Source organism: Ctenopharyngodon idella, chromosome 9 (assembly GCF_019924925.1).
Source record: "Ctenopharyngodon idella isolate HZGC_01 chromosome 9, HZGC01, whole genome shotgun sequence".
In the NCBI taxonomy this organism is placed as follows: domain Eukaryota; kingdom Metazoa; phylum Chordata; class Actinopteri; order Cypriniformes; family Xenocyprididae; genus Ctenopharyngodon; species Ctenopharyngodon idella.
Window position 1 is genome coordinate 29,904,681 of NC_067228.1, and position 22,638 is coordinate 29,927,318.

Sequence of the window (22,638 nt, forward strand, 5' to 3'; positions counted from 1 at the left end):
TTATTTGCATGCAAAGCTTTGGCAAACGTGAACGATCTTAATATCGCTTTGGCATCATTACCCATTGTGTAAAGCAGGAAATTGACTTGTACTTCACCGCAATGCAAAACCGGGTGAACCACTGGATCCATGCAGGCCAGGTCACAGGCTGTGCGAAGTCAAAAGCCTTTAGTGCTTAAACTTGAACATTATATCGCTTAAAACAAGGCAAACTTGGTTGTGGGTACAAAGTACACTTCTGACACCATGTCATGAGAGGGAACAATGACATTATGTATATTATTTACAGTGCCAATAGAAAGTGTAGTGATTTTTACTTTCGCCCATCCAAGGATGCGAAGTAAAATAGGGATTGGTACTCACGTCACCACTGACGTTGTAATTTTTGGATCACACGTCTCTTAAGGTGTGGTTATGAGTACATCAGATGACCACTTCCCCCCTTTTCCTAGTTCAGGGCACCATTCAAGGTCTTTACCTTGGCAGTATGAGAACACTCCCAACAGGGGCTTTCATTCATTTGGAATTAATGTAAAGCGGTCAGCTGATTTATCTGAAAGATTGGTGAGATTGCTAACTTGTAGAGCCTTTTCTGTATTATCAGCACAAGGAAGACACAAGTGTAATAAAATAAATTTTATTAACAAAAGATAAACAAGAATAACTAACACAACTACTAAATGAATACCATGAATGATAAAGGAATAAAGTGCATAAGATACATAAAATACAAGTGATTAAGTTGGTGTGGCTATGGAAGAGTTACGTTATCTTATGGAAAGATAAACTGTTTCTCTGAAAAATAATAAGGTGGAGAACCTTATTATGCACTAAACAAATAAACGAAAGATTATTTGTTATTAACTAACATCAGCTATATTACATCTAATGGGAATTAGGAAATTATATACTGATAATATACAACAATGCCAAGGTCTCTGGAAAGAGGTTTGGTTAAGTGATATTTACGTTCCACGTGGTTGAGTCCGTTGACGGTGACGTCTTCCACTGGTTGTGCTGGGTGACAATGCAGTGGGGAGAGGAGCCAGAATCTGTTTCAACAGTCTTGAACACGAAGCTCTGCGGGATGCTGATCTCCGGAAGCACCAAAGGGTCCTAAAATCTGGAACACGCAGATGAGGCCCTGGTGTAGGTGCAGAAGGTCCTTAACAATCTGGAACACGCAGACGAAGGTACCTTGGAGTGAAGGTTTGCTCTTCTGAGCTTAACCTTGTTGCAGATGTCGTTACTGTCTCGCTGGACGGAAACTCTGAACGTAGTGTTTGTTAATGTCTCTTTCCTCACAGGCTGGAGGCTCAGAACGTGGTCGTCTCTGTTGCTGCCTCGCCAGCTGTAGACTCAGATCATGGGATCTGTTGTTGTCTCTCTGGACGAACCAGAGGCTCAGAACGAGAATGTATCTGTCAATGCCTATCCCCGTGCAGGACAGACTCAGAACGGTGTATCTGTTAATGTCTCACTCCTTACAGAGTTGAGACCCAGAACGGTATATCTGTTATGTCTTTCCCCTTTGAAGGGCAGACTCAGAACAAGGAATGTCTGTTGAAAGGGTACCTTTATCCCTTTCCGATGAGGAGGAGATTGCAATTTGGCGCTTCTCCATTCGAGTGCTGTGATTGGCTGCTGGCATCAGAGGGGACACACATAGTGTGGCCCACCCTTCTTTCCCCTGTGGAACTCATTTGCATAAAGCACAAAGTTGGAAGTCTTTACAGTGTCTTTAAAGTTTACCAATGCATTTCTCACTTTCCAAACCACCACCAGAATACCTTTGGCAATATTCTAAACAAATAGAGACTAAACATGATGGAAGAAGATTGAACTGTCATGCTTTCATTCAATTGTACATTAACAGCTGAATCTGTGTCAGATGTTGCACTACAAATAGCTGTCACTGAGAATACTTATTCCTGTGAATAAGTATGAAATGGATGTGTAGTTTGCATCAGTTCTAAGGTTTTCAAACATAGTTTTGAATGGCTTTGGATGGATCTTTGTGATCTCTCTTTGCTTCACCCATTGCTGCTGAGGTCCCAAGGAATTTTTATGGCAGTCTCTGGCCAACCTTAGGAAGTAGTCTCTAGATGGGTGAAGGGCAGAAACTGCATGTGGACCAATGAGAAGTCCTGTCCTTCCCAGGCTTGGTACAAGAGGTCTTCTTCTTGCCCTCTAAGAGAGGTCTGGATGTTGTCCTTACATCTTTATCTGATGGCGTTGGACAGTTTGTTTGTGTTAGTCCACCAAGATCCAATCAAAATGTAGCAAACCTTTGTCCGCTGTTACGGACAGAGAGGGGCCCGGCCATAAACTGGGCCCTGGAATGTGCTGTTCATTACAAAAGTCATCATCTTTTGTCACATTACACTCTGGAAAGTAAAATAAATTAAGTCTAACTTTTTTGAGCTGTGTACACATTATAACCCTCATCATCAAAGTGAAAATAACATTTTAAAACATTCTGGAGGGTTATTAAAATTTGAAAAACTAGAATAACAGGGTTGGAAAAATCATCAGTACCCTGATTTAATACTTCGTAGAGCCACCTTTTGCTTTAATTACAACCATTAATCTTTTTGGATATGTCTGTACTAGCTTTGCACACCTAGATTGGGGAATATTTGCCCATTAGCTTAAGTTCAGTTAAATTCTGTGGTGAGCGGCAATGGATCTTCATGCACAGATTTTGTATCGGTTTTCTATCAGGTTTTCCTCGAGAATTTGGATGTACTTGGCAGCATCCATTTTCCCTTTAATCGTGAACAATCTCCCAGTGTGTTTTGGGTAGTGTGCTGTGTTTGCTTTTCGCCAAACATAGCTCTTGGAGTTTAGACAAAAAAGGTAAATTTTGGTCTGACATCAGAGTCTTCCAGGTGTGTTTTTGCATAGCGCAAACAAGACTGAGTGTGGCACTTTTTCAAGAAAGGCTTCTTTCTTTCAGCGCTATGTTTGGCAAAAAGCAAACACCTGCTGTGAGTGGCAGCATTATATTGTGGGGGTGTTTCTTTTTAGCGGGAACTGGGCGATTGGTCAGGATTGAAGAGAAAATGAATGCTGCCAAGTACATCCAAATTCTTGAGGAAAACCTGCATCCCTCTGCTAGATAGCTGAAGATAGGCAGGTCATTCACCTTCCAACATGACAATGATCCTAAACACACCGCCAAAAGAACAATTCAGTGGCTTAAGGATAGGAAGGTTTAATGTCCTTGAGTGGCCCTGACTTAAATCCGATGGAAAATCTGTGTGTGGACTTGAAGAGAGCAGTCCAGTGCCGCTCACCACGGAATTTGACTGAACTTTAGCTATTCTGCAAGGAAGAATACGGAAATTTTCCCCAATCTAGGTGTGCAAAGCTAGTACAGACATATCCAAAAAGATTAATGGCTGTAATTACACCAAAAGTTGGCTCTACGGAGTATTCAATTAGGGGACTAAGGACTTTTCCAACCCTGTTATTCTAGTTTTTCAATTTTTAATAATCCTCCAGAATGTTTTAAAATGTTATTTTCACTTTAATGATGAGTGTTAGAAAGGCTGAGTTTTGTGCGCATGCGCTGATTCCGTCAGTCGTCAGCAGAAGAGAGAGTGACTCAGCAGAAGACTGTGTGTATCCAGCGTGTGCGTTGATAAACAAATACCACACCCAAATTTATACACACGACAGCCTGTAAAGCCTGTGTACTGCTGTGTTGTGTACCACCCAAACTGTCAACATTAAACCTCCTTTTTCATGGAACTGATCCGATTCAGTGTGTTCTAACCGACACCCCATTGAGGAAAGCTAGAAACAGACCATCACCTAATACAGTCTGACCTTTTTAAACCTGCTATCGAACATATGGTCCTTCGAGCCGGATCTGGCATTTCTCATGGACAAAGCATTGATCAGTGGCCAAATGCAACCTGAAGAATCATCAGCACAGATTGTAAGACCCAAACGTCCGGTTCAACCTCCTGCCTACCTTAAAGACTTTGACCTTACGACTGTGCGTCATAGAGTAGTCAGCCAGCCGGCATTGCCTGACACAACACAGCATACACAGGAGATACACAGGAGATGTTGCAGAGAACATTCCTTTGCCCTCTACCAGAACATTGAGTCCCATAAGTCAAGGTCCATGGGATACAGTGGATAAATGGTCCATGGTCGGCGAAAGGGCTTCTTCCTTTCAAGCTATGGATAATACTGAACTGCAACCACCTAGTGCCAGATACAGCCAAGTGCAGCCAGTTTCATCCTCAGTCTTCTCCATATCATCGGCCATGGGAAGAGCATCAGTCTACGCCTTCGCCTCAGATCTCTTATACTCCACAAGCTAAGATAACCCCACATCGTGAGCAAGCATCCTACCATCCGTCGTCTATGTTATCTCCATCCTTGGGCCCACACCAACCCTTTCCTATCAACCCTGGTGGCTCCTCACTCAGTTTGAATCAGGGGACTGGTTATCGTAATATGCCCAACACAGCAATGGAGAGAACAGTAGAGCCTCAGAGTGCCACTAATATGCTAGACATTTTAGGAACAATGATTGGTGAACTTCAAATTATGAAAGATCATATCCTGGCTGCCACACCTACTAAATCACGCATTGATCTAGCCCTGACTGGTGAACGTCCTCACCATAATCCACCTCCCTGGCAGCATCCTGATAAAACCAATTATCAGAGTACAGCTCAACCAAGACCAGACTTCTATGCTAATACTCCTGTCCCTCACTGGCATTCAGGAACATTGTATGAATCACCTAGGGAGAGAATGGAATATCCTGAACAAGAGCGTTATCAGTACAAGCAACCCACTGGGCCAAAGTCAGCACCTAGGACTAATTTCCTTAACTTGAATCCTGCAGGACAAGAAAGCACCTCCCAAGGTCGAGTGCCAACCATCCCTAACTTCTGTACTAAAGACCCCAGCGAGTTTACCCGGTTAAAGATAGCCCTTGAGAACCTTTTACCACCAGATGCCACAGAACTGTTCTGGTACCAAATCCTGCTGGATCATCTGAAGCTAGATGAAGCACGTCTGGTGGCAGATTCCTATCTCAACTCACCATACCCCTACTCAGATACTATGGCTGCTTTGAACGAGAGGTTTGGCCAGCCACACAAGTTGGCACTTAAGAAGATTGCCAAAGTGATGGATTATTGTCCAGGAGGAGATATTGAGGCTTTTGACAGATTCGCTCTACAAATTAGGGCTCTTGTTGGTATGTTGGAGACTCTTGGAGATGGAGAATCAGAACTTCGATGTGGGTCACATGTGGAGAGACTGTTGAGTAAGTTACCTGCTGAAATGAGATCAGGATTCAGAAGACAGATGTACCATCGTCCTGGGTCGGTGTATAATCTCTGTGAATTTTCTAAGTGGCTCCAGTATGAGGCTTGGTGCCAAAGCAGTGAGTCGCAGATCAGTTACAAGAGCCAAAGACCAGAGCAGAGACCGGAACGCAGGCGAGAAACCAAATCTACTGCCCGTACAGCTACTATCCTTCATGGGGCGAATGACACGGTCACAAAGGTACCCCCTGCAGCAGCCCAAGTTAAAGTGGAGAAAACCAAAGTCCCACCTAAAGCCTTCTGTCCTTTCTGTGATAAAGATGACCATTTTCTCAGTCAGTGTTTGACCTTTGAGTCCTTTGATAAACAGCAAATGACTGACTGGATCCAAACAAATCATCGTTGCTGGCGATGTGGACGTGCACACCAAGCAGCCCAGTGCACACTGAAGAAGCGTCTGCAAAGGGAAGCACCTGCAAATCCTGCACAAGGTCAACACCAGGTCTATCAGAGAGGGTTCCTGACTGGTTAGTTCAACCACTGAGACACTACTTGGATAGACCCACTGACTACAAACGTGTTCTGCTTAAGGTCATCAGGGTTCTGCTGCGCTATGGAGGCAAGACGCTCGACACTTATGCTGTTTTGGATGATGGGTCTGAGCGCACAATTCTTCTTCACGATGCTGCCCGTACTTGGCATACAAGGTCAAGCTGAAAACACAGCCTTGCGGACCATAGGATCTCCCTCTGCAGGCCTTTGAAAGAGTGAGTCCTTCACTTCTCATCGGTGCCGATAATACCCACCTAATCACACCTATTGCACCTGTCCAAATTGGTCCTCTTGGTGGTCTGGCCGCCATAAAGACAAGGCTTAGATGGACACTGCAGGGACCAGCCAAAATCCTGGAGACCCAATTGCAGCCACAACAGTGCCTTTTCCTGTCTGTCACCCCAACTGAACTTGAACTCAAAAGAGACGTCAAAAGGCTATGGCAACTTGATATTTTGCCTTTCCGCTGTTCTTCCGCTATGCAACACCCTTGCTGCACAGAAAGAATTCACCCCTCTTTTGTGCCCCCAAAGAAGCTGTGGTGCCAAGTCTTTGGAGCATGGAACGACGACTGACCCAAGATCCAGAGAAAGCAGCAGTGTACAATGCGGAGATTGAGAAGTTAGTACTGAATGGCGCAGTTACCAAACTCTTATCGAGCGGAAGCAATGTGACAGGAGAGACCTGGTATATCCCACACCATTTAGTCAGCCACAATGACAAGGACCGCATTGTGTTCAATTGCTCCTTCCAATATAAGGGACTGAATCTTAATGATTCCTTGATGCCTGGTCCAGCCCTGAGTCCCTCTCTCCTGGGTGTTCTACTTCGTTTCAGGGAGCACTGTGTGGCGATTAGCGGCAATATATGTGGAATGTTCCACCAAGTCCTCCTACCTGAGGACAGGCCCCTCCTGTGCTTTCTGTGGTGTGATATGAGACGAGATGACCCACCTGACATCTATGAATGGCAAGTACTACCGTTCGGAACCACATGCAGTCCCTGCTGTGCATCCTTCGCCCTCCAAAGGCACGTCTTGTCGCATAGCACAGCAGATAAAGATGTGGGGCATTCTGTTAAAAGATGCTTTTATGTGGATGACTGTCTGCAGAGCTTACCATCTGCTCAAGAAGCATGACAGCTACTAGACAAAATTCGTAAGTTGCTGGCAACAGGAGGATTTGATATACGCCAGTGGGCCAGCAACGTGCAAGAGTTTGTCAGTCACTTACCCCCAGAAGCCAGATCTCCTAAGCTAGAACTGTGGCTTTCACATGATAAAGTAGACCCACGTGAGTCCACCTTGGGACTGAATTGGCACTGTGAGTCAGACTGTCTAGGATTCCGGCACAGACCTGTTACTTACCATGCTCTGACGATGCGGAACACATATCGTGTCTTAGCAAGTCAGTATGACCCCCTTGGTGTCATTCTTCCATACACTACACATGCCAAAGTTATTGTTCAACAACTCTGGACTAAGAACAGGAACTGGGATGATCCACAACTTCCTGAGGGTCCTCAAGTAGTCCTCCCTAGGTGCTACACTCCATCCAGCATGGACAAACCAGAAGTCACACGTGAGATCCATATCTTCACAGATGCCTCTGAGAAAGCTTACGGGGCAGTTGCTTACCTTCGTTCAGAGGATCCTAGTGGGAGGATACACCTTTCCTTCCTCCTGGCCCGATCACGTGTAGCCCCATGTAAGCAGTGCTCAATTCCTAAACTTGAGCTATGCGCTGCTCTCATAGGAGCGCAGTTGGCCAAGCTGGCTGAGAATGAGCTCACCTTGAACATCCAGAAAGTCACTCTTTGGACAGATTCGACAACTGTCCTCCACTGGCTGCATTCTGAATCCTGCCGCTTCAAGGTGTTTGTGGGAATGAGGGTGGCAGAGATTCAAGAATTAACTGATCTCAAAGCATGGCATTATGTTGACTCTGCCAGGAAACCTGCGGATGATCTTACCCGTGGTAAGAGCCTGAAGGACCTCACTGAACCCAATCGGTAGATACAAGGACCAGAGTTCCTCATTCAACCTCAGAGTAATTGGCCATCACCACCAGTAATGCACAGCTGAGAGTCTGAGGATGCCACAGAATTAAAGCGAAGTGCCTTTTGTGGCCTTTTGTGGCATCCGCTGACAGCAGATGGCCACAAGTTCAGTAGCTGGAAAGACTTGGTTGAAGCAGTAGCACAGGAGCTTCAGGTGGCAGCAGAACAGAGGTGCTCCTCTCTAGCAAGTGCTTACCAAAAGGCAGAGCTGTCTGCGCTAAGACAGGTCCAGATGGACAGTTTCCCTGATGACTACCAGCTGGTAAAGAATGGTAAGAACTGTCCTCATAGAAATAGAGGCCATCCTAAACTCTAAACCTCTTGGGTACGTTTCAGCGGATATTGCTGGTTTAGAGCCGATCACCCCAAACTGCCTTCTGATGGGGCGGCCAGATGGTTCCCTGTCATATATCCAGTGTCTGAGCTCCTGGGAAGACGTTGGTGGAGGCATTCACAAGTATTGTCTGACAGATTCTGGACAGCCTTTATAAAGAACTACTTACCTGAACTTCAGGCCAGGACAAAGTGGCAGACTCCATCAGCAGACATCCAACCTGGCATGGTTGTTATGCTTGTTGACCCCCAGTTACCATGTTCGTTCTGGCAGATTGGAAGAGTAGTAAATGTATTCCCTGGGACTGATGATCAAGTACGAACAGCTGAGATACAGATAAAGGACAGAGTCTATACAAGACCCATCGCTCGCTTGATTGTTCTGCCAGAGATCCAAGATGAAGGGGATCACATCCAAACTAGAGACTAAGGGTAGGTAACCCAAATAGTGTCGGCCTTTCAGTGGAGCAAATTTGGGACCAAATTTGGGGGTGGCTGTGTTAGAAAGGCAGAATTTTGTGCGCATGCGCTGATTCCGTCAGTCGTCAGCAGAAGAGAGATTGACTCAGCAGAAGGTGTGAGGGGGCTGTCTGTATCCAACGTGTGCGTCGATAAGCAAATACCACACCCAAATTTATACACACAACAGCCTGTAAAGCCTGTGTACTGCTGTGTTGTGTACCACCCAAACTGTCAACATTAAACCTCCTTTTTCATGGAACTGATCCGATTCAGTGTGTGCTAACCGACACCCCATTGAGGAAAGCTAGAAACAGACCATAACCTAATACAGTCTGACCTTTTTAACCTGCTATCGAACAATGAGGGTTATAATGTGTACACAGTTAGACTATATTTTGTTTTCCAGGGTGTAATGTGACAAAAGGTAAAGATTTTCACAGGGTATGATGACTTTCTATAGGCACTGTGCTATAGAAAACTATGCGTTTATTGAACATATTGCATGAGCTGCACATTTCAGCATAAATCCCCACTGCCCATTTTCCTGGACTCCCAATATATATATATACAGTATCTCACAGAAGTGAGTACACCCCTCACATTTTTGTAAATATTTTATTATATCTTTTCATGTGACAACACTGAAGAAATGACACTTTGCTTCAATGTAAAGTAGTGAGTGTACAGCTTGTATAACAGTGTAAATTTGCTGTCCCCTCAAAATAACTCAACACACAGCCATTAATGTCTAAACTGCTGGCCACAAAAGTGAGTACACCCCTAAGTGAAAATGTCCAAATTGGGCCCAAAGTGTCAATATTTTGTTTGGCCACCATTATTTTCTAGCACTGCCTTAACCCTCTTGGGCATGGAGTTCACCAGAGCTTCACAGGTTGCCACTGGAGTCCTCTTCCACTCCTCCATGACGACATCACGGAGCTGGTGGATGTTAGAGACCTTGCGCTTCTCCACCTTCCGTTTGAGGATGCCCCACAGATGCTCAATAGGGTTTAGGTACCCTCAGCTTCTTTAGCAAGGCAGTGGCCGTCTTGGAGGTGTGTTTGGGGTCGTTATCATGTTGGAATACTGCCCTGTGGCCCAGTCTCCGAAGGGAGGGGATCATGCTCTGCTTCAGTATGTCACAGTACATGTTGGCATTCATGGTTCACTCAATGAACTGTAGCTCCCCAGTGCCGGCAGCACTCATGCAGCCCCAGACCATGACACTTCAACCACCATGCTTGACTGTAGGCAAGACACACTTGTCTTTGTACTCCTCACCTGGTGGCCGCCACACACGCTTGACACCATCTGAACCAAATAAGTTTATCTTGGTCTCATCAGACCACAGGACCTGGTTCCAGTAATCCATGTCCTTAGTCTGCTTGTCTTCAGCAAACTGTTTGCGGGCTTTCTTCTGCATCATCTTTAGAAGAGGCTTCCTTCTGGGATGACAGCCATGCAGACCAATTTGATGCAGTGTGTGGCGTATGGTCTGAGCACTGACAGGCTGACCCCCCCCCACCCCTTCAACCTCTGCAGCAATGCTGGCAGCACTCATACGTCTATTTCCCAAACACAACCTTTGGATATGACGCTTAGCACTTGCACTTAACGTCTTTGGTCGACCATGGCGAGGCCTGTTCTGAGTGGAACCTGTCCTGTTAAACCACTGTATGGTCTTGGCCACCATGCTGCAGCTCAGTTTCAGGGATCTTCTTATAGCCTACGCCATCTTTATGTAGAGCAACAATTCTTTTTTTCAGATCCTCAGAGAGTTCTTTGCCATGAGGTGCCATGTTGAACTTCCAGTGACCAGTATGAGAGAGTGAGAGTGATAACACCAAATTTAACAGACCTGCTCCCCATTCACACCTGAGACCTTGTAACACTAACGAGTCACATGACACCGGGGAGAGAAAATGGCTAATTGGGCCCAATTTGGACATTTTTACTTAGGGGTGTACTCACTTTTGTGGCCAGCGGTTTAGACATTAATGGCTGTGTGTTGAGTTATTTTGAGGGGACAGCAAATTTACACTGTTATACAAGCTGTACACTCACTACTTTATATTGTAGCAACGTGTAATTTCTTCAGTGTTGTCACATGAAAAGATATAATAAAATATTTACAAAAATGTGAGGGGTGTACTCACTTCTGTGAGATACTGTATATATATATGGGTGGAGTCCACGCAAATACAGGTACAATTTGATTTGCTAACATAATAAGGCTGGTTCCACACAAGCCTGATATGAAAACATGGAAAATGAGCAGCGTTGTTGACCCTCACTTGACTCAGATAAAGCCTTTGTTTATAACCACTCCTAAAGCCCCAGTTGGCCCGCTTTAGATCAAGGTATTCGCTGGGCCAAAAACCCCTGGCCATTGTCCCCGAGGAAGCCCTAATGAGGGCCGATCACCCCGGAAGTGACTTTAGGAAGCTGATAGCGAACCACTAGAGGGACACATTTGTAAAATTTTAAAAATTATATATTTTTTTCAAGATGCATGTCCTCACTATTTATTGCATCAAGTGCTGCACAGTGTTTACAATGTGAACAGCATAGGAGACTGACAGGGTAGAGAAGAAATTGTTAATTAAAGTCATCATTTTTGTTTTGTGTTTGCACACAAAAAGTATTCTCGTCGCTTCATAACATTAAGGTTGAACCACTGTGGTCATGTTGACTATTTTAATGATGTTTTTACTATTTTTCTGGACCTTGAATGTGGTAATTATGTTGCTTTCTATGGGGGATAAAAAAAAACCTCTCGGATTTCATCAGAAATATCTTAATTTGTGTTCCGATGAATAAAGATGAATAAAGGTCTTAAGGGTTTGGAACGGCACGAGGGTGAGTAGATATTTCTTTTTTTTTTTTTTGGTGAACTAACCCTTTAATGAGGCACTTATATGTGCAACTGTTAAACAATTTAAACCTTGTGTAAGGTTGCTTCATTTAAAAACTGATAAAAATAGACCACACAACATGTTTTGTGATTTGGAATAACGAAAGAACATTCACTTATCTTAAGATGCTGCAGTCAGCAAACTTTGAACCAAACTATTTAAATGTCAACCAGCAAGCTCATTGGCTGCAGATTAGAATGATTTCTGAAGGATCATGTGACACTGAAAACTGGAGTAATGGCTACTGGAAATTCAGCTTTGATCACAGAAAGTTACTCTCTAAAATATACTCACATAGAAAGCAGTTATTTTGAATTGTAATAGTAGTTCACAATAACACCTTTTTTACTGTGTTTTTCAAATGTCAAATAAATACAATTTTGGTGAGCATAAAAGACATCTTTCAAAAACATTAAAATTGTACTGACCCCAAACTTTTGATAAAAGTTGACTTTTATACATTTATATATGTATATATATATATATATATATATATATATATATATATATATATATTATATCTCATCAGTACATCACTTCACTTCTAGTTGAGAGGGAAATTTACTCACCAGTCATTGTCAAGTCAAGTCAAATCAGCTCACCTTTATTTTTATATTGCTTTATACAATACACAGTGCTGGTCCTACACTTCTAGGGGGCCTAAGCAAAAGTGTGTTAAGGGGCCCATGTCGAAATGATTCCTCCCACCCCCATTCTATATGTAAGGTGCAGCAAATTGCATTTCATGAAAAAAGTATATAAATTTGTAAAGGAAAACCCTTTAACACATAAAACACATTAAACTGCCAGTAAGAACAAGTAAAATTAAATAATTTTTTTTTGTTGACAGCTAAATAAATGCTTTATGAAAGTATCTCCCTTACACCATCTAGCTGTCAGGAAAAAAAACTATGACACACAGCTGAAAGGATTTTCCAAATGCATGATTTACTAACGAAACTAAAGCATGATAAATAGTTTACCCAAGAAAGCTTAGTAAACATAAGAAAATACATAAATATTCTCTAAATGTACTAACTTTAGACTAATGAGCATTGTTTCTAAAGCACTTGACAGGACTCCTGATTTCTTATAAATTAAACCACACACAAGAACGTTTTGATTATTGATGTATACTGACAGAAACTGAAAATTACATTTCCTCTTGGGGCATTTCTAAGAAGAAACAGTTGTAGTATTGAAACCGGAGATCTGGACTGGAGTGTTGTTGTTGTTTTTAATGTTTTTATTGGTTTGTCAAGACTAAATAAGAATTAAAAATGTTACAAAAATACATACCTACTTATGTCAAGATGCATGTCATTATCTGCCACAATGCATGAAGTCCAAGAGTTTAGGAAAAAGTATTAGAAAAAATAAATTTCCACATGACTCTGCTAAAGTTGAATCTGCATTTGTATTTGCATGTTATAAAAAATATGTTTACATTATATAGTGTTATGCTATCTAAATAATATTTGAGAGCAAGGGGACCCCCCTGCACCTTTGCTTAGTTTGTGCATAGGAAGGACCGGCACTGACGATACAGTTTTTTTTAAAAGCAGCTTTACAGTGATCAACAGGAAAATAATGATTCAGTGATGCAAACAGAGTTGAATTCTGCTTTAAAGCAGCTCTAAAAAGAAAATAGTGTCATTGTTCAGCTGAAGTCAGTTCAGTGTTGATTCAGTTCCGTTATAATATAATTATTAAATTATATAATCAATTATTAAATTAGTTCAGTTCGTCTATAGAACAGCTCAGCAGGAAACAGTGATGTTATTATTCAACTCAGTTCAGTTCTTCTCTGGCCAACGAACAAACGGTGTGATTATGATTTCAGGCTGCATCACAAGTCAGAAGTCAAATTGTAAATTGGTATCATTCAAAATATTTTATCCAGTTCCTTCTGCTTGAAGATCAGTTTCACTTGTCTGGTTCTTGTGGTCTTTCATTGCACTTCATTCCATTATTGCAAGAAGTTTGACTAAATAACAAATAATAATAAATAAGCATTGTCCAAAAGGAGGCTCTGTGTCTGTGTTTGCTTGTGGGTGCATGTGTTATTTGGCTTCTGCCCCTGTCACATTGAAAGGGTCATTACATTAATTTCTTCAGAGGCCTGTCTGATGCAATTGGCATGTCTCATCTAAAATGGATCCCTATTGCTCCCTTTGGTCTAATGGCTTCAGTACTCTATATATAGTCAATACTGCTGGCGTTCTTGATGAAGCTGACAGACACATTTCATTTGGCACAATCAATGCTCAGTGATTATCTGTGCAATTTGCTAACCAGTCTAATACTTTTGTGACAATAAGATCTAATAATAATGGCTGATCATTATTTCTGGGGGATTTCCAAATGTGTTTTTGTCTTTACTGACTGTGCAGGTATTGTTGAAGATTACAAGCCCCCATTCCATGACGTAGTGCCGAGTGACCCAAGCTTTGAGGACATGAAGAAAGTGATATGCACAGACCAACAGAGACCGAACATCCCAAACAGATGGTTTTCAGATCCAGTAAGTACTGTACCTGCTCAGATTCAAATCAGCAAAAAATCTTTGATGAAAATTACACCATGTCCTAACAAGATCCAGTGGCAAGCAATTTGTCTTTCCACATTGAATGCAACAATTTAGCCAGTCCGAATATATTTGAATAGAAATTACATGGTTTTGGCTAGTTAGAAAAAGGCTGTATTTACGGTATGAATCTTCACTGACCTTAACAATTTGATTGCAAAATGATTCTCAATGCATCTTGTCCTCCAACTTTTTTTTTTTTTATTAATACACACTAGGGGTTAGCATTGTCATGTCATCAACATTTCAGTAACCATTACCAATACCAATGAAATGCAATGATTGTTGTTGCCAACAATAAAGATAACTAAAGATAAAATTTTCTATTACAGTACTATTACACTTCGTCATCAACATTTCAGTAGCCATTACCAATACCAATGAAATGCAGTGTTTGTTATGCAATGCTATAACACTTCCTTTTCCCTGTTTAACTACATTAAATATTTAATTTATTTAGACAATTTAATTATAAAAGTACTTATTTACAAATGAATAAATTACTAATTACAAATGAATAATTAAAACAATTGTATGTAGTCAAGTAATTTTTCTACAAACTAAATATAGCTTCAAAATATACAAAAGTAAAGAGTCAGTAATAAAGAATAAAGAAATGCATTACAAGCAATAAATAAAGAGTGTTTTCAGTATATATGAGAGCTTTAATGTTTCCAGACAAGACCAGTGAATGATGCAAGTGCATTTAACTGCTCACACAGTCCCACACAGCCTACACACACACAGCGCACTTGACTATTTCAAAGCAGTCTGTCAGTCAGTGAGTTTTATGGAAGTTTAGATACTTATTTGAGTTTTTGTGTGTGTGTGTGCAAGTGTGTGGAATTCACAGCAAGCAGAAATGGTTGTCAAAATTGAAAGCAAAAACTGTGGTTCCAGAATTATCTTAGAATCGATACTGCAGTTCTTAAGCTTCGATTCAGAATTGCTGAAGAAATAATCATGGTGCATATGAGATTTTTTTTTTTTTCTCCCACCACTAGGTGGTATGACATTTCAAATCGCATTAATTTTTGAATGATTTTATATCCCAGTAAGTGTATATATTGCAAAAAAGTTAATTTTGCTGGAAATACAATGTAAAAATGGTTTTATATTTAATAACCATGCATTAATGCTTATTATTGGATAATCCAGTAAATGAGATACTTTCCACATGAAAAGTACTTAAAGGATTAGTTCACTTTCAAATGAAAATTACTCCAAGCTTTACTCACCCTCAAGCCATCCCGTTTTTTTTTTTGTTTTTTTTGTTTTTTTTTTGTTTTTTTGTAATTTGAATACGGAAGGTGGTCTGTAGTGACCGGGAAGGGACATGTTTGGTTCACTTAGTTTTGTCGTGGGCACGACATATAAACTCGTGGGAACGTGATAATATATTGTGGCCACGAGATATTAATTCGTGGGAACGTGATAATAAGTCGTGGCCACGAGATCATTTTGTCGAGGTAACGACATCCTTATGTACTGGCCACGTGATGTAAAGTCATGGCCTCGAGATCATATGTTGAGGGAACGAGATATTTTTCTCATGGCCACGACTTTTTTATTTTGAGGAAACGACATAATTTCTCATGGCCACGAGTTAAATGTGTAAACAACCTGCACGACCATGGCAACCTGGAATTATCAGAAATGGATAGGCCTATAATAATATTTATTTTTAATTAAGAAAAAAGCGTGGAATTGAGAAATAATTATTTTAACATATTGCCTATTGTGTCTTTTAAATCCATTCACTGATCGTAAATTTTTATTTAATATTTTTATATTATTTATTAGGTAACACTTTAGTATAGGGAACACATATTCACTATTAACTATGACTTTTCCCTCAATAAACTCCTAATTTACTGCTTTTTAATAATTAGTAAGTTTGTTGTTAAGTTTAGGTATTGGGTAGGATAAAGAATGTAGAATAAGGTAATGCAGAATAAGGCATTAGTATGTGCTTAATAAGTATTAATAAACAGCCAATATTCTAATAATATGCATGCTAATAAGCAACTAGTTAAAAGAGCCTAAAATAAAGTGTTACCATTTTTTATTATTATTATCATTATTGGTTACATTTTTGTTCATTGTTATGTATTTGCTTTATTTTCCCCTTTATTTCCCGGATCTCTTTACCTTTCTGTAGGCCTACATTTTGTTAGCTATATTTTATAAATACTGTAAATGCCTGATAATTTTATGGCTATTTTTCTTTACACTACACAGTAGCCTATGTGAAGATAGGCTAAATGAGCGTCTGTTATCATTCGTAGCCCCTCGTGCCCGTGACAGCATTCGAATAAAGTTCTAAAATGTATTATTAATAATAGGTTATATGTTAGGCCTAAAAGAATATTTAAGCTACAAAAAAGTTTTTAAAATCCATTCACTGATATAGCCTAGGCTAAACTTAATTTTGTTTATCATTTGATATATTTTATTTTATTTTATTTAGGTTTAATAGGAATAATAATAATAATAATAATAATAATATTAATAATAATAATAAATCTAGCAGCAATTACGGGGCCAAGCACAAAAGCAGCACAACAAGCCAGCCAACATGGCTGGGTGCATCAGACCAACTGCAACAGTGAGCAATTAAAGACTTATTAAGATCATTTTAGGCAAAGGAGCTGAAAAATGATATATACAGTCAATAATAAAGATTTACTGGTTTATCACTTTCGACCAATAGGTGGTGCTGTGACCATACCACATTAATGTGGTATGGTCAGAGTGAGGTGACAATGACGCCAAACAAAGTTTGGTGTCAATATGTCAAAGCATTGCAGAGATACCGACTCAACAGTCATTTTGGCATCAAGCCTCTAATTCGTTGCTTTGATATGTGAATATGGTTTCGTCTATCAACACGAAATTCATAACTTTTTACCAACATGGTCTGAAGATGATACGATTCGATTTTGGTGAAAATTGGACCAACCTTCTAGGAGTAGTTCAAAAAAGTATATTTTTAAAGAAAATCAAATTGGCGGACAGGAAGTTTGGCTGACTATGGCAAAATTGGCATCAATGTTTTCAGCACGACCCACGGAATCAATTAAGTTCAATCACATTACAATAGGACACATTTATATAAATCTATTAGAATTTTTTACAATTTCATTATAACATTTGACCACAAGGAGGCGCTATCTCAAAACCTATTGTGTACCTTCAGAGCATGGTGCCGATGGCACATCCTGAGTTTCGTAATGGTACATCAATGCATTCATATAATATAGTATTTTATATCTTACAAACTGTAAGTCAAACCATAAGTCGAAACCTAGCATGTTTGGTATCATTGGACTCGGCAAGGATTCAGGAGTCTAAGGATATGACTCGTGTGAAAATAAATCGACCACACCCAAAGTTATAAGCATTTGATTATTTGATTTTACCACTAGGTGGCACTGGTCCGAAACTTCTTAGGCTCCTTCAGGGCATCGTGCTGATGACCCAAACCGAGTTTTGTAACGATACGCTAATGCGTTCAAAACATACAGTATTTTTGAACTAAATTCACTGAAACTCAACATGTAAACTCTGGTCATACTTGGGATGACATGTACCAAGTTTGGTCTGAATATGATAAAGCATTGCAGAGATACAGCCTTGAGTCCAAATTGGGTGCTCTACGTTAAATTAATTTGTGTGTTATTTGAGAATGGTTGAGTTTACCAGAAAGCTTTTGATAACTTTTTGCCAGCATGGACTGAAGATGATCTGATTTGATTTTCATGAAAATCAAACCAAGCATCTAGGACAAGTTAGAAAAAGCAGGTTTTTCGCAAAATTCAACATGGCGGACAAACCATAAATCGAAACCTAGATGTTTGGTATCGCTGGACTCAGCAGGGATTCAGGAGTGTAAGGAGATAACTCTTATGAAAAAAGTCTACCACACCCAAAGTTATAAGCATTTGAAAATATGATTTTACCACTAGGTGGCGCTGTTTCGAAACTTCTCAGGCTCCTTCAGGGCATCGTGCTGATGACCTATACCGAATTTCGTGACGATACGCCAATACGTTAATAAAATACAGCATTTTACCACAAAATTCAAAATGGCCGATGCACAAAATGGCCGATATGAGAAAATTGGATATCATTCGACTCGGCATGATGCCCCGAATCTAACAAGACCAAATTTATGATTTTTGGATAAACCCGTCAGAAGTTATAATCAAAAATAGCCATTTTTCGTATCTCCGGACCAGTAGGTGGCACTGTGTCGAATGATTATGATGACATGTACCAAGGTTAGTCAGAATACGATAAAGCGTTGTGGAGAGATAGCCTCAAGTCTGATTTGGCGAGCTTTTCGTCAAATTCATTTGTGCTGTTTTCGAGAACGGATCGTTCTATCAAAAAGCTTTTGATAACTTTTTATCGTCATGGTCTCAAGATACTTTGGTTCAATTTTCGTGATAATCGAAGTAACGGCCTAGGAGGAGTTCGAAAAAGTAGGTTTTTCGGAAAAATCAAAATGGCGGGAAAATATTTATGATGGAAAATGACGTCATAGGGTGCAATCGTTAACACTTTATTTTAGGGTCTTTTAACTAGTTGCTTATTAGCGTGTATATTACTAGAATATTGGTTGTTTATTAATAATTATTAAGCACATATTAATGCTTTATTCTGCATGACCTTATTCTACATTCTTAATCCTACCCAATACCTAAACATAACAACTACCTTACTAACTATTAATAAGCAGTAAATTAGGAGTTTACTGAGGGGAAAAGTCGTAGTTAATAGTGAATACATGTTCCCTATACTAAAGTGTTACCGTGCAATCGAATCGTCTTGAGCAACGGAATCAGAGGAAAAAAGAATTTTGGGTAACACTTTATTTTAGGGTCTTTTAACTAGTTGCTTATTAGCATGCATATTACTAGAATATTGGCTATTTATTAGTACTTATTAAGCACATATTAATGCCTTATTATGCATGACCTTAGTCTACATTTTTAATCCTACCCAATACCTAAACTTAACAACTACCTTATTAACTGTTAATAAGCAGTAAATTAGGAGTTTATTGAGGAAAAATCATAGTTAATAGTTTATATGTGTTCCCTATACTAAAGTGTTACTGAATTTTGTTTCTAGCTCTTATAGTTCAAAAGTTATTAGCATAAACATGAGTGCAATTTTGGACAGCTGGTGGCGCTAGAGGGATTGAGTTAGAGACTCCAAATTTGCTATGGATACAGTTGAGACTGGCCTCTCAGTGTGCCAAATTTCACAACTTTCACAACGGTTCTATGAGCTGCCATAGACTTCCAGAGCGGAAGAATAATAATAAGAAAACTAACGATTACAAGAGGTGCCTTCGCACCTTCGGTGCTTGGCCCCTAATAATGACACGATCAGTTTAAGGCTGTGAGATGGGATGGAAAAAATGTTTTCTTCTAGGCCTTTTTTATTTAATGTTCTTACATATTCTTTTATCATTTATTGAGAATAACAAACTTCATTTGAATGCTGTCTAATAATATATTAATATAATAATTTCTTAATTCCGCCCTTTTTAATCATTCTTAATTAAAAATAAATATTATTATTGGCCAATCCATTTCTGACAATTCCAGGTTGCTATGGTTGCGCAGGTTGTTTACACATTTAACTCGTGTAAACAACCTTAATATCGCTCCCTCACCATATGATCTCGAGGCCACGACTTTACATCGTGTGGCCATGACATAAGGATGTTGTTACCGCGACAAAATGATCTCGTGGCCACGACTTATCACATTCCCACGAATTAATATCTCGTGGTCACGGCATATTATCATGTTCCCACGAGTTTATATGTCGTGGCCACGACAAAACTAAATGAACCGAACATGTCCCCTCCCAGTCACCATAGTGGTCTGGATATTTTAGAGCTAGATATTTTACTTCATAACTTGTTAAATATGGATTTTTTTTTATTTTTTTTATTTATTTTTTTTTATACACAAACCCATCGCTTCACTTCAGATGGCCTTTATTAACCCCCCCGGAGCCGTGTGGAGTACGTGTTTATCATGGATGGATGTGGATGGAAGCACTTTCTTCAGCTCAAATTTGTTGATCCTCATTCACTGCCATTCTAAAGCTCAGATGCATCAGGATATTTATTAATATTTCTCAGATTGTGTTCATTAGAAAGAAAGTCATATACACCTAGGGTGGCTTGGGGTAATTTTCATTTGAAAGTGAACTAATCCTTTCAATTTAATTTATTTTTTTAATCTTTTTTTTAATCTTATCGGGGGCCTGATGGACACAAACCAAACGAGAATTTTATTCATTGTAACAAATGTATCATAATTCAATATTTGATATAACAAATAAATGTATAAAGTAAAACTAATATTATAAAGTCCATTATAAAATCTGCAGAGACCTGGATGGCAAAGCATCCACTGAACTGAAGCACAGGCCAGTTAATTTTACATCTGTTTCAAGCCACCTCTCAAAAGAAGAAAAAAAATATTGTGATGCATATACAGCACCGTCTGCAGTATTTTGATCACTAAAAACAATGAGACATTCTAAAACACTTAACATGAAAAACACTTGAGGTGCCTTTATGTACTAAAACAGTACATAAAGGTTGGTCTGTTAATATCACTATCTTACTACATTAGTACTTAGTAGTACTAAGTACAAACCTGGTAAAAATGACTGGCGGGCAATGGAGGAAAGCCGTCCAGGTGGACGTTCCTATAAGGGCGTGATGGTCACATGAAAACAATAAATTATTACTATGTTATTGGATCTCACACCACATTTGAATCTGTTATATGCACATGCGAGACCATACTTCCCTTTATGCTTAGTAGCTCTTATTTGTAAATAACTTGTGTAAGGAAGTATTGCTCTCTAATAGCCACAAGGATATATCAACTGCAGTGCATACATTATAGCAAAATCTTTTATTTCTTCTATTGTGGATTCCTGTCTCCATTGCTTTGTTTTTTTCACCCTCACATTGCTTGATTCAGTCTCCTTTTTTGTTTTTATTTTTCAGACTTTAACATCAATCGTTAAACTCATGAAGGAATGTTGGTACCAGAACCCATCAGCCAGACTTACAGCATTACGCATCAAAAAGACACTGACAAAAATTGATAATTCTCTGGACAAAGTAAAAGTGGACATATGAACTGCTTCCTTATGGAAGACTCTAAAGGCCTTTTATCACATCCAGCAGATGTCTCATCTAGAGAACAAACCGGAAAAAGAGATTATCCTGAATTAGTGCTCTTATAGAGGCACATCATATTTATTTTGAGTTTACAGCAGGCATATTTTGGCATCCAAAGATGTTGTAGTGGGCATTTAAAAGCTGCAGACAGTTTTTTATATGGTAGTCACTTTTAGCACATACCTGTAAGACCTTTCACACATCTTGTCATGTTACAACAGCTGGGCATTTAAAGACACTTTAGTGTTACAGTTTTCTTTTAAAACAGCTTTTTACATTCCATAATAGTGCTATTATTTAAAGAATTTTAACGTTACAAACTTTCAAATCAGTTCTAGTTCATAATACAGCTACACCATAACAAACAGCAACTCTACAAAAGAAATAAGGAATCACTTTATTTGTGCTGGCTCTTTATCATTGCCATTATAGTGTAAGTAGACAGTAAACACACTCAGTCAAATACTCATATCTTTCATTAACGAACAATGAGTTTTAGGGTTGTACCTCAGTCACTCTCTTGATGATGCTCCTGTTGTGTAAAGTATCAATTCTGAGAAGTGTTGTATACCACTGCACATTTAGCATCATACAGATGTCTTTTGTTTGTTTCATATTGTTTGTGAATACTGATGCTAAAAGAGTAAAAACAACTTACAAGATCCAGAATTCAAAAACAGATAAAGTGTTTTGTTTATCAGATAATTCATTACAATTATTAAACAGATGAGAATGTGGTCTCAAATGCAAACTTAACCATAGAATCTTTATTTATAGAGAGACATTTGCTGGAAATAAAGCAGTTGAAGTGAGAGGATGTTTCTTTTTTTTGCTGAGTTATATATATATATATATATATGTGTGTGTGTGTGTATATGTATATGAATATGTGTGTGTGTATATGGCTCGGCTCACAGGCGGAGATCAGGGCAGGCGGCAAACAAACACAGTCCAGTACACAGGCAAGGTTCAGGGCAGGCAGCAGAGAATCACAACGAATAAACAATCCAACGGAAACCAGGAAACAGTCCACAAGAAAACGCTTAGTAATGATCACCGGGGCAAATCAAGACTTCGCGGTGAGAGAGTGTGTGTGTGTGACTTAAATAGTGTGAGTGTAATGCGGCGCAGGTGCGTGAGCAATCAGTCTCAGGAATGAGGGCCCATGGGTAATGTAGTCCGAATGGGAAATGGAGTCCAGGAACT

At 39.7% G+C, this 22,638-nt stretch overlaps 1 protein-coding gene across 4 annotated transcripts in view; it reads left to right on the top strand.

Moving 5' to 3' along the window:
* The window catches only part of LOC127518801 (activin receptor type-1-like), a 76,094-nt gene extending 53,850 nt beyond the window's left edge, over positions 1 to 22,244 (top strand). For all 4 annotated transcript variants that reach the window (XM_051905965.1, XM_051905964.1, XM_051905968.1 and 1 more), the window contains 2 exons: positions 14,014 to 14,144; positions 21,256 to 22,244. In XM_051905965.1, coding sequence (XP_051761925.1) covers positions 14,014 to 14,144; positions 21,256 to 21,390 — 266 coding nt within the window. In that variant the 3' untranslated portion in view covers positions 21,391 to 22,244. The remainder of the gene's footprint in view (positions 1 to 14,013; positions 14,145 to 21,255) is intronic.
* The last annotated feature ends 394 nt before the right edge of the window (positions 22,245 to 22,638 follow it).